Below are 13,642 nucleotides of genomic sequence, written 5' to 3' on the forward strand. Positions count from 1 at the left end.
TAAATAATGGTGCTAAACTCTGAAAAAATTTGTACTCTCCAAATGGTAACATCCTCAATATTATCAAGTATGAGTTGGGCACACCAGTTTCTTGGTAACAGCACTGTTGGGTGAACCTCTAACTTCTCAACTCTCCTAGTTCCAGTCTTCCAGACAGAAGAAACACGCTGCAGAGTTCCTATGCTCCTCATTAGATTCAATGAGGAACTGTGACTCCATGAACCTGCTAACAGACTCAATTTTGACATCTCTCAACACAGCAGTCAGTCAATCAACAGTTTTCCACAGAAAGGACAAATGTTCTAAAAAAAGCACAAAAAGTCACACTAAGCAGAAATACCAATGACAGTCAACACACAAAATAGTTCTGATCTACTACATGTATTACATACTTCAGTGTTAGAAAAATACCTCAAGCACCATAAAGCAAGTTTCAGGAAAAAAAAATGTCTAGACACTTTCCCTGCCCATAGAAATATCATCATGGTTTTGACAGTGATCACGGAGAATTCCTCATTTGAACAGCAATGAGTCTCCTATCACACAGGTTCTGTCCTTACTGAGTATTAGGAAATACTCTATTGACTCTTAGGCACTTAAGATTTCTTCCCTTCTGTTGAGGAATGACCGTGGCACTACCTTGCTCTCTTTCCCTCAAGGACTAAAGGAGGAAGGAAAGGCAAAGTGTGTTTCATAGGTGCTTCACTTTGTTCAGAGTAACAGAAAGCTCGGTGGCTATCTTTGCTCTTCCCATCCTTATCTACCTACATTTGACAACTAGCCAAATCCAGTCTTACAGCCAGCCAGAGAAGAAACTTAGGGGTTTATAACGTGTATCATCTTTCCTCTATTAAAAATACGTACATAAGAACGTACAAATACATACGCCTCTGTCACCATTGGGTGTAGCACCTTGCAGAGACCAGCACAATTTCAAAGTGCCACACAACTTCACAATCTCCACATGCTGCTTTGATGAAATCTTTGCTGTAGATTTCTTCCAAACAAGAATGTGCCAAGATATCAAGCTCCTACCCAGAGGAGGATATTTTATACGACTCCAGCATCCTTCCTTCCCATCTTTCTTCATTTTTCTGTTTGCCATTAAAAGTTTTACCCAGCACCGAACAATCCTCCTTATCAGCCACAATATTCACAAAATTCACACCAAGTACCAAAACCAAAATGCAGCAATTATACTGTTCTATGAGTTGGAGCTATTCTGCCAATACATGTTCATCTCCTCTGACAGGCTAATAGACAAAAGCAAGGCATCAAGAATACTCCAAGTTATATTATCAGTGAGAATACAGGAGGTCACAATTTACAAAGGACTTGACTTGGAACAAGCTTAACGGACAACAACCATCAGAAAATCTGCATGTGCAAATAGTCTTGATACCTCTAGAGTAAACCAAAATGTAAATCTAAAAGCACTGATGCAAATATGGCAAACAGCTTAACAAAGAGCCTTCAGGAGTATTATCAGAAAACAATGCATAGGTAAGTGAAACTTTCACAAGTTCTAGGTCCAAAAGAAAAAAAAAAAAAAAAAATCAAGCTGAGGCCATGATGACTTGAAGAGACAGCAAGATGAAAATATGGGTTATAATAAATGAATTTATAGTACGCTGATCAGAAAATAATTGGAAAGGATTCATTGTGTCAATAGCCTTCATGTTTCAACAAGAATCTCTTGAAAGTAGAAGTAGCTTTTCCTAACCAGTGTCCCAAATATCTTGCTATTTAACTGATGTCAAGAAAGGATCATACATACAAAGTACAGTGCAGCAGCACATCCATCACTTCTGAATTTCAAACATCCTTATAACACTGGATTTGTTTACTGATTTCACCCTAGATCTTTCAGACTTAAAAGCAATGAGAAGAATCTTTATTACTATCCAGTAATAATACAGCAAACCTAGAGCTAAATTATCAAGACTACAAAGAACAGGAATTTCCCAAGAACATACCAAGGATGCAGAAGATTCTGCGGGCAGAAACAGAAGCATAACAGCAAAGCTCTCACTTTATTCTTGTCATGGCAACTAAGAAGAGGGTTTGAATATTTCTGCATTATTAGAAGTTTAAACATGTTGTTACACAAGTGAAGAAGAAAGGACACCAGTGAAGAAAAAATAAATAAAAGACCCAAAATTGCTTTAAATTTATTGCTCTCAAAATCTCACAATCATCTCCTTCAACTTGAACTTTTTCCTGCATTTTTATTACTCTTGCCAGCACTCCCCAAACTTGTTTGAATATTAAACCCATTCAAAACCCAAGGAGTTCAACACTATTATAAAAAAAGATTAAAGCATACCTGAAAGTATTAATCAATCAGCATTATACAGGTGTCTCAAACATTTATTTTTTAATAGTCTAACTCAAAGGCTTCCTCCATTGACATCAGAGAACCTCGTACTGTACGATCCCAAATGTTTTTAGACAGCCATAATGCAAACCAAGAATTTTCTCTTGTTCTTAAGTGTCAGATTTCCAGATGAGGCACCCTCTTCTCAAGGTTCTCGGGTAACTTACAGTTCTACTCTCACATCCATCACAACATGTTATCTTTCATCTCTAAGAATCTGCAGTATTAATTTCATTCTGTAGAAAAAGTAACATTTGAGAATCCTTACCCAGAAGTACCCTTCCAGTTGCAATAAACAAAGAGAAGATTCAATTAAACTACGGAGAACTACAGTAATACTTCGGGTCAAAGAGCATTCTTATGAGGTAAGGATTTTTGGAAACAAGGTAACTTAAGAGGATAATGACAGAACCAAAAAAGGTATAATGTGGGGAACTATGGATCAACTGTTCATTGTCTTTTCTAATATTAACAACTACGGGAAATCACATGAATATCAACAGAAGTAGTTTCAAAACAAACAACAGAAGTAGCTCCTCACCTAACAAACAGCAGCTCAGCAGAACTTCTTACCAAAGACTGTCATGGATGGAAAAACTGCTTACATGCATTCACAAGGAGACTAGTCAAGCACTAATTAAAGAGATTCGCTAAAGACAGAAACATTGCATAAATTTCAAGAGATCCCCTGACTTCTACAGAGTTAGAAGTTGAGAATGCTCAGGGGAAAATAGCTTAAGTACCTGTCCTGTTCTTACTCTTCCTGCATGCCCACTTACATACCCCGCAGGAGTCTCAATCCCTGATTGGAACCAGAATAACTGTTCTCATGTTCTTACTACAGAACATTTTTCTTTTTAATTGAATATTTTAACAATCCTCAAGGAAAACTGGGTGTTCAGAAAAGAAATTAATGTAAAAAATGTAAAGATGTATCAATGTTGTTGGTATTTCATGCTCAGGAGACAAAAGAAAGAACTTCACCGGTAGAGCAAAAATAGAACAAAGACAACCAAAATCTCCACTATTAAGTAAAGAGGGAACAAACAAAAACACCCAAACCTAAACTTCCTCTTATTTTGAAAATGACTGCCTCATTCTTTGTTTCAGAAGTAGAGAATGACAGAATCATGTAGATCGCAGAATGTCTCCAGAGGTCAAGTGCAACCTCCTGCTCAAATCAGGTCCAGAGCTGGTTGCCTAAGACCCTGCCCAGTCAAATCTGAGCATCTCCAAGGATGAGTATTCCAAAACCCTTCTAGAGGATTTTATCACCCTCACAGAAAAAAAGCTTTTCCTTCTATCTATATCAAGTTTCCCCTTGTTTTCAAGTTGTGTGTGTTGCCTCTCGTCTTTCCACTGTGCAGTTAAAAGATTCGAACTTTGTCCTGTCTATACCCTCCCACTAGATGACTGATCTCCTTTAGCCTTCTGAAGGTTGAACAGACTAAGACCTCCCAAGCCTGTCCTCTTATGTCATGTGCTCCAGCCCTCTAACATCCTGGTAGCTCTCCACTGAACTTCCATCATTATGTCAACATCTTTCATCTTGTGGAATCCAAAACTGGACTCAGTGCTCCAAATGCAGTCTTAGAAGAAGTGCAGAAGGGTTGGTGGTGGGGAGGGGCAGAAATCACTTCCCTTGACTGGCTGGCTACACTTTTGCTAATACAGCAATAGGTTTCCCAGAGAGGCTGCAGAGTCCCCATCCTTGGAAATATTCAAAACTCACATGTACACAGTCCTGAACAACCTGCTCCAGGTGATCCTGCTTGAGCAGCAGGGTGGACAAGATGACCTCCAGAGGTCTCTTCCAACCTCAAGCATTCTGTGATACAACCCAGGATGCAGTTGGCCATCTTTGCTGCAAATGCACACCGCTAATTCCTGTTCAACTTGTCATCCACCAAGATATCCAAGTCTTTTTCTGCAAAGTTGCTTTCTTGGCAGTTATCTTCCAATCCAGATGAAGTACTGGCTTCATCTCGCACTCCTCGTGATACTTCAATGGTAGGCAAAACTGATTATAGACAAAAACCTGCACATTCAAACTAGTCTTGGTTTCAAGTTTCCTTCAAAGATGGAATTAACTCAAAACCAATTCATGATTACCAAGCATCTTCCTTCCATGCACCGCTTCTGGTGAACTCAAATCTACAGTGCCCTATGAAAATATTTGCAAGTTTAAGGACTGCAAGTTTAAGGAAACTATTGAGTAAAAACACTGCTATCAAATTAGGAAAGAAAATTGCATCAATTAGATTACTAAGTAAAAAAAAAAAAAAGAGTTAATCCAGAGGCAAAATTTCTAGACCCGGTGCCCTGCGAGGGGAAGTCTGATGCACAGTAGTCTGACTACACCTCTCCCGCCCTACTCCACCTAGATTCTGCATTGAGATGACCTAACTTTAGCTAGATCCCATTGCGTATCTGACCTCTTTCAAAGCATAAAGTCTAAGGTAAATGTAGAATCCTGAATATTCTTCTGTTATTATATTTGATTCTAAACCCACTCACTCTTTCATGACTTGTTTGTACACCCTATTAGAGACTTACTCACAGAAATCAGATCTACTTCATGGTAGGTATTATCATGACAGGTAACTGAGAAAAGGTGTATTATAAAGCTCTTCATGTGATTTGAAAATTCTTGCTAGTTACACATTGAAAATCTTCATTCTGTCCACTAGGACAGTGTTAAACTGGCAACTACAAAAGTGGCTATCAAGATGCAAGACAAAACAGATGAATGGGATATATTCCAGAAATACAAGCATTGTTGCAACATAAATCCAAATTCCTGGAAATAAGATAATTCACTTGGAGAGTTTCCAAGGAATTTTTCTTCTTCCGATTATCTGCAACAATCATTTTAGAAGGAGTCTTAATCTTCCTTTACATCTCACTGAAAGCATCATGAAAGCTGAAGTCTAGAGCTCTTCTTGCATACATCCTAAGAAGAAAGATCAAGTCCTAAAATAAAAATCAGACCAATACCGTAATTTCATGGTATTTTAGAAGTAAACCTCACTTCTGTTTGCAACTGAAGCTAATGAAAGTGTCTATTCTTGAACTTTCTGGCTGCAAGAGTAGTTCAATAAAGCTATTAGTACCTTGCATCTAGGGAGCTGCGCTACAGACTTTTACTGTTGACTGAAAAAAGCAGTATGATCTGCTTCATGTGCCTTCAGAAGGCTAGAGAGCAGGATGAAGAACATGCCTGCAGTGTAAGACAGTATTCTTGCTACAACTCCTCCCATGCAAGGGCCAGTCAATTCAGAACACCAGAATACCAGCTGATTGCTACAATTCTATGTAGCAGCCCAAAGATTTGTTTCCAGTGGAAGGAAATGCTTTGCAGTTAAAACTCATATTGTCCATGGTAAAACAGATCAGTACATACTTCTCAATCCAGGCAAACTTCTCTCTGGTAGCTCTACAGACTAACAGTTTCAGATTAGAAATAAGATGAATACCGGGGAAGCTTCTAGAAAAGAATATTCTGGGACAGAAACAGAGTCAACCCGTGTTTGAATAGAAAGGTAAAGGAGAAAGAAGATAGAAAATTTCTGTAAGTAGAAAAACAGAGATATTCACTACATGGTATTCTGTGGTAACAGAGATCCATTAGTAAAGCAATCAAGAATATAGCAGCTAAACTACTTCAGATTTATTTGAAAGAAGGATGGTCCAGATGGATCTAGAAGCAACATGCACATCTAAGAAAAGAAGCAGATGCCACCAGAATCTGTAACAGCAAAGAAAGAAGAAACCGTATTATTCAGTCTTTTGAAATACTGCACCCCAATCATCTTTCCCCCAAGTATAACAACTGTAAACCCTTCCCTGCTCCAACAAAAGAGATTAAGATTAGTTAAAACTCAAGAGTAACACCCAAGTCTTAAGAGCAAAAGCTGAAGCAATTGCTTTTGTGGCCCTTGAACACCAAGCGATTTGTTTACATTCCATCAGCTGAACTCTGCAAACAGCCAAATCAATAATTTGTCCGGTAACTTTTCTTTGGCATCTCCAACTGCCAGCACTCCCTCTTTTTGCCAGGTTTGTTCCCACTCAACACACTTGCCTTCACAAAAAGCAGAGCTGAAAACCCCTTCTTCCCCTACCTCAAAAAGCAAGTTACTTCTATATTAACCAAATGTTTCAGCTGTTTCTGTTTTGCTTTTTCTTCCTCTTCCCCTCAACCCTGCCTAATTATTCCAGGTACAGCAGTGCACAGATGTGGTTATATCCATTCTAACTCTGATGCCTGCTCATACCACTTCCTTGCTTCCTCTTCCCAAGAATTTCCCGTGCTCCCACCCAGATCCCATCTCACAATTTTGACTGCTGTAAGTACTTCAGAACTACAAAGCTGTTTTAACATCACTGATGTATCCATCTCACTTTGTCTTCTAAAATATCAACAAAATAACACCCTGAACACTTACTATGACTGATATTAAGGTGCCTAAGGCAACTGATTATATAGTTTTTATTGAAGAGCAGCAAATTCTACAGTTGAAGACAGACATTCGAAGCAGAAATGGCAAAATAGCTGGTTCTGGAAAACAGAAGTAAATAAAAAGGTAGGGGAAAAAAGGTAGAAAAACAGGATGGTTTCTAGAAACACTTGATTTGCATTAGAGACGCAAGAAACTGGAAGCATAATTGCCAAGAGGCCTCAAGAAAACCCCACACCACTAAGCAGGAAGAAAGAGGAATTGACTGTTTCTTGATTGATAAAAGATTTCTGTTGTTTAACCACAGTAGATGGGGTAAAAAGCATCAGGCCATCTCCATTTGTAGAAGCGTACACAGTATCAGATGTCAGGATTATGAGAGATTACTTAATAACAAGCTATTACCTGAAGTGAGACAGAAGTGGTTTACCACATGAGGAAGAGACGCCACTATTAAACCACAGCTTGAACTGGCTGAAACCACAGAAGTGACCAGAAATTTAAAAAAAAAAAAAAAAGTATTCAAAAATAGTATTTCTAATGTTTCAATTTAAAGGGACTGTTCAACTCTCATGATCACTGGTTTTGTCAACAGTATTTACTGTGAAACAGACAGTTGGAAACAAGAGTTTACAAAGCAGTGACAACAGCAGGAAGCAGCAGTCCTAGAAAGGAGGACAGATCTATTTTAATAGCAAAAAAGCACAGAAAAAGAACAGATGCTGCACGGGACAAGACAAAGTTGAAAACCCTAGGTACTTCCACTGAGTACTATGTGACAAGACATTCTAGCATAGCGTTCAGTGAGATTTAAAACAGTAAATAATAAATTTGTGAAACTAAATGCAAACTCCACGTAAGCAATGAATCTTAAAGTTGCAGAACTGATATGCTCATTATTGCATACAGTGAAGGCTCCTAAACCCCAGCACGCAGATATAGCAGATTAAATGAGTTTTAATAAGTTTCACAAAAGCAGTTGTTTGGCAAGGAGCATAATTCAAAACAAGGTAGTGCACCTGCCTAGGTTGGGTTTTTTCTATTGCTTGTAAGCGAATAGCTTATAGGCATGGCACAGGGTGGTTAGTCTGGAAGCACATTCTGCAGTAAGACTTCATCTAATCAAGTCAGTCAATCAAATGCACTTTTATTCAGTACTGAAGGAAAATTTTCATTAGATGAAAAGACTGCAAGCATTGTCTCCAACTAGGAAAATACTTATTTGGGTTGCATTCACCCCACACTCACTTCATGCCAGAGCTATTAAGAAGTCTATGAAGAAATCGCTAGAGCTCCTTCCCCCCTTTTTTGACAGCATATGAAGACCATCACTTTTAAGAAGCACCCAAAGCAAGCGAATCCCAAGTCATTTCTAACAAGAAGAATTTTAATTAAGGAAACAAAGCAAAAAAGTAAAGGAACATTTGAAACTTAAAGCATTGAATGCTTTCATGGCAGAATCAAGAGCACTGTGGACTGATAAGGCCAGTAAGCAAAGCAGTTAAAGACTGTATTTTTAAAAGTAGACACAGACTCAGTTTTTTCTTAGTTGAACAGCTGAAAATTAAAAAGGTATGGTTGGCTGCACAAGCCAAGTCACAGAATTCACTTGTTCCTTAGAACAAAGTTATCAAGCCTGTACCCAAATCCAGCAAACCAGAGCACAAACAACATTGCAACTGCCTTGAAGAGGCAGTCGACTAATTTTGTAGAGACAGAAAATACGTGGTAGTATAAGAAACACTGAAACAACATGTCTTCATGGCAGGCATATTTGGGGTCTGTTTCAATTTGTTGCATAGATACTAATTTTTAAATTAATCACTAAAGTAATTTTTAAAATGGTTAAATTCTCATTTTAATTATATGAAATGTCTACTCAAAGAAAGAAAATATTTCGGCATTTGCACAATTACATAGACAATTTATCCACCTCCTTGCCAGATACGATCTCATTCTCTTCTAGTGTTTTTTTTGCTTTATTCATTTTGTTTAGCATCATTCTTTAGGTCCCTCTTGCCCCTCAACATGTGAAGAGTTTCAACCTCAGTGCAACAGGTAAAGAATTTATGATCTAGAAGTAGTAGTGATCTTCAGGTTTAAAAATATAACCACTTCCAATATGGGTTTTGACATTTTATCTAAATTGTCACAGTGATTTAATTTCCGGTGGAAGGATTTTATTGTTGTTTTCTCTTTTTTTAAAAAAGCTTGACTTGCACTTAGCCATCTTCATGAACCGCTGTTGTGCCAGCAGGAAATTAACATGCTCTTGCATACAACCACAATGAGCATTAGTTAGGCTATGTCTATTTATTTTATTATTTTTTTACAAATTCTTACACAATTTATTAATCTATTTATTTTTCATAGCTTTTTTAATATGAAAGAAACTTAAGCTCTGTAAGTACTTCAGTTTTAGGCAAGAAAGAACAGCCATCACCTCTCAGAAAAGCAAAACACAGAATGCAATATTCAAGATTATTTGTGCCTCAGTTTTAAAGCAGGTTTTGAAACTGGTACGTACAAAATTATGCGCAGCCACCACCTTAAAAGGTGACTTAGGCACTTCAGAAAAAAACTACTCCCCATCCCCAGAATAACATTGTTTCTTACTCCCACCAACAGTCTAAAGCAGAGGAAAGAACCCCTTTGTAGCCGATGGACTATTTGAACTCAGTGGCCATTCTGAGAGCCACAATAATTTTTATTACCCAAAATTTTAATTTTTTCATTCCAGGAAGAAAAAATGGCCATGATAAGTTATTGAAAATTATTTGTTGAAATCAGTGTAATATTTATTAAAAAAAATAGGGGTGAAGTATATAGATAGGTACAAGTAATAAGAATCAGTTTTCATTTATTACTACTACAAATATATAGCATATTGATAGGTGTATAACATTAACAATATAAACTGCTTAATACAAAGCTCATACCAATAAGACCTATGTATTTTACAACTGTTTGTAAGAAAACATTTGCTAAAACTGTTATGTGACACATGATAATCAGTTGTACAACACAACGCTGTAATCAAATGATACATCAACTTCTCCTATATTATTGATTCCATTGAGTTTATTTCAGTATGTAATAGCAACTCTCCCATTTCTCTCCTTCACGGGTTCTCCTTTAAAAGCAAGATCTAACAAGAAATTTCCAAGAAAACATTATGACTGAATAAAGCAACCTACGGTTTACCAATTGTGGCCCAATGAGCTGTCAGTGACATCTTCCAAAGTCTAAATTCCTTATATAAAACAGAATTCTGTGAATACATTCATTTCAAAAAAATCTTAATGCAAATGGAAGGTCAAACCTAAATAAATCCTGCTAGACAACTAAATATTCTCAAATAATTGTGTCCTGAGCAACTTTGATACCTACAACAACATACACTAAAAAAAACCTGCTAATTTTATAGTTTGAGTTTTTCTTTATATCAGAAATACCCCAAAACCCCCACACTCCAGGAACATTTGAAACCTACCAGTTAAGATTTACACTTCATCACCACTCCAAACCAGGTGCACATAAGCACTAGAATTAAGCTTCTCACAGCCTATTACAGTTCCCCAGTACAAAATATTTCCACAAAAGAATTAAGAACTTGCTTGAATACAGTCTGCTGTCAGAACTGAATGCACCAAAAAAACGCGTCTCAATTTTAAAGGTTCTCTTAAGGATCCTCACAATAATGCACAGTACCCAACGCTACTTGTGAAGGTTCCTGGTACTGCAAACTGCTCCTCCTCCCCAAATCAAACTGGAACATACAACTTGCTACCCATATCCTTCTCATTCTCAAATACATATCTAAACACAAAATACAACAATATCTGAACAAATAAGAGTACAGTCTATAATGAGTTAAGTACAGATTTATCATTTGACCTCTCAAAATTCCACGTTCATTTCATAATTCCATGTGCAGTGCATGTTATACTGGTTGTGTGGGAATGTCTCAAGTTCAAAGTTAATGTCATGCCTTTTTGTTTCTTCGAGAGACAGTATTCAACGTTTCTTCAAGTCTTTCCATGGCTTCTGGGCATGCCTATGTTTTTAGTATCTTGGAAACCTATCCTGTCCCTTTTGGTATAGCTGTGACAAAAGAATAACGCTTATGTTATGTTTTCAGTTACGCTGTTTACAAATGCATGTTTCCAGATTTGCTGTTTGCACATTGCATATACACAAGAACAGCCATCCCCAAAAGTATCAAAACTGAATGTCCAAAGAGAAAATACAAACATACATGATGCAACATTGAAGAAAAACATTCAGCACTGCACTCCCTTTTCTCTTGGACCATTGGTTTCTTAAAAATGGAAAGAGATGAAGAAAGAACCCAAAGCAATGTGCAGCGCTGGGGCCGCTCACATATTCAAGCGTGAACTTCAAAATCAGATGAAGAAATTTCTTGCTAGTAAAATAGTACTTTCATATTTCATAACACTATCCCTATACACTCAGGGCAGAATGTACCAAGCAAAAAAACCCAAAGAAAAAAAAAATCCCCAAATTGCATATCCTGCCCCAAAATATTTAAAATTTCAGAGCTATCCTATTATACCATAAATACCATGATTAACATTTAAACCTTCCAGCCAGCATTAGCAATGGTTCAGAGCTAAGCTGGCTCTGTAATATTTAAGAGACATCAATTTCAGATTTCTTGATTTGGAATTATTTTTAACCACAACAATTATTATTTCTTGACAGTCTTAAGAATAAATAACAATCAAACCAAGTAAAGAAAATGAAAGCACAAAATTTAACATGTGGAAGGGTGAAAGTAACAATAAATTTTGAAGTCTATGCTGTACAGTGAAGGAGGTTAGCCATAGCACACGTACACAGCCAACGTATAATCACTCAAAGCATTCTCACAGCAATGTCCAATCTGTATGCTCTCCACATTTTTGAATGTTTCTATTGCATACAAACAAGCTTTTGTATCTAAAAGAGAACATCATTTAAGCTTGTGTGTCAGGCTTGCTATTAATATACTTGTGATACACGCATTAGAAAAAAACAGAAATTATTAACCGAAAGTTTAATTTCAATGTTATTTTCATGAATAACAAATAGGTACTGCTATTACAGCAACATCAAAAAAAGCTAGTAGTAAAGGTCCATTCTGGCTAGTTTGCCCTCACTGACATTATATCATTTTTAGAAGTATGCTATTTAAGACTTCTAACAAGAAGTAAAAACATGTTATGAATAACAGGATAAATTTAAGGAGTGTTATTGTTTATTTAATTTTAAGTTATAGGTAAAGAAGTAATTACCTGCTTGTATTCACCAACGCAGTTCTGACAGCAGAATCTTTTCTGCTGACCATCAACAGTAAGAATATTGTTTCCAGCTCCTTTACTGGGCAAATACTCCCCACAATGCTCACAGCAATTCATTATTAAACCATTTGCCATCCTGTATCTATTGAAGCAATGATCACTGCACAGCTTATGAGTCATATTTTTAAAGCTAACTTCATGACGAATCTAAAAAATAAAAATAAAAAAGTATTCTATCACCACACAAGCACAAAGTTGCCTGAAACAACTAGACAAGCCAAAAGTTTTACATTCAAGTACAATAACTAAAACCAGATTATACTAGCTAACTATCCAAGAACAGAGATGCTTGAAATGACCATGAAATACAGAAACAGAAATTGGTGTTTCTGTTGTCTCCAAAGTTCTAAAAAAAAAAAAAATAAAATAAAATATTGTTCTACATTTGTTCTTGTAGTCTAGAAGTGAAGATCACAGAGAAGGATGTAATAATTGCGTATCAGAGCAGAAGGTCAGTTTATGCAATTTTATAAAATACTCAATTTGCAGGCTAACAACATGGCATATGAAGACTGGCCAGACACACATGGTGTGTGAAGTAGTAGCCTGAACTATGGTGAGCCCAGTAATGCCATCAAGAATAAATTAATACATTAATGAGAATTTAAAATTACATATCTTGTACATATTTCCAAAAACATTTGCATAATCTTTCAAAATATACAGTAAAAATAAATAATACAGTAAATCTTGACTTTTTTCAACAGCAGTTCTTCTGCATGGGAGATCTAGGTTATAATTACAAGATTCTACGCCTAATCAAATTGTTGACAGTAGCTACAAGATATCAGCAAAAGGCACTTCAAGTTTCTGAAGCAAAAATCAAATATTAACCTCTTTGAATTCTTTCTTCCTTCAGTCGCTCTTCATGAATGTTAAGCCTGCATATCTCAATATCTCATTGCATATGAAAATACTGAATCATATTTTAAATCTCCTTATTTTCAGTTATCTTATTTCAGAATATAAGTTATTAATATTGTCATTACTGAGAAAGATAAGAGAAAAAACAGTCAACCAGACCTCAGTTAGTTTACCACAAATAGTGCATCTTGATTTATTCAAAACTCCTTTCGAGGGATTCTGTTTATCTTCATAGAAGGCTAAACATGATGTACTGCAAAACTCCTGGAAAGACTCACTTGAATCAACTTGAGCAACAATGGTACCTTTCATTGTTGTTATATCTCTGAAAGACAAAAAAACCCCTCTAGTGTGCTTGTGTATATGTACATACATGTATTTAAACAAGAACATTTTACATCTTATAAGATTGATTCTTCCTTTCAATGCTTACATTTCAAACCTGTTTTGTGGGTGTACAGTTAGTCACATGTCAAACATTAAGAAGTTTAATAATATTTTTACAACTACTCTAAGTACTGCAAGTACAATGTCTTTCCTGTGTAAAAACACCTTTTTGTTTGTATTGGGTTTATTTT

At 36.4% G+C, this 13,642-nt stretch overlaps 1 protein-coding gene across 11 annotated transcripts in view; it reads right to left on the reverse strand.

The window, feature by feature from the left end:
* The window catches only part of ZMYM2 (zinc finger MYM-type containing 2), a 92,588-nt gene that overhangs the window by 44,957 nt on the left and 33,989 nt on the right, over positions 1–13,642 (reverse strand). For all 11 annotated transcript variants that reach the window (XM_054815963.1, XM_054815991.1, XM_054816000.1 and 8 more), the window contains 2 exons: positions 13,224–13,389; positions 12,135–12,347 (listed from right to left, as the gene is read on the reverse strand). In XM_054815963.1, the coding sequence (XP_054671938.1) occupies positions 12,135–12,347; positions 13,224–13,389 (379 nt within the window). The remainder of the gene's footprint in view (positions 1–12,134; positions 12,348–13,223; positions 13,390–13,642) is intronic.

This window comes from Grus americana, chromosome 1 (assembly GCF_028858705.1).
Source record: "Grus americana isolate bGruAme1 chromosome 1, bGruAme1.mat, whole genome shotgun sequence".
NCBI lineage: Eukaryota > Metazoa > Chordata > Aves > Gruiformes > Gruidae > Grus > Grus americana.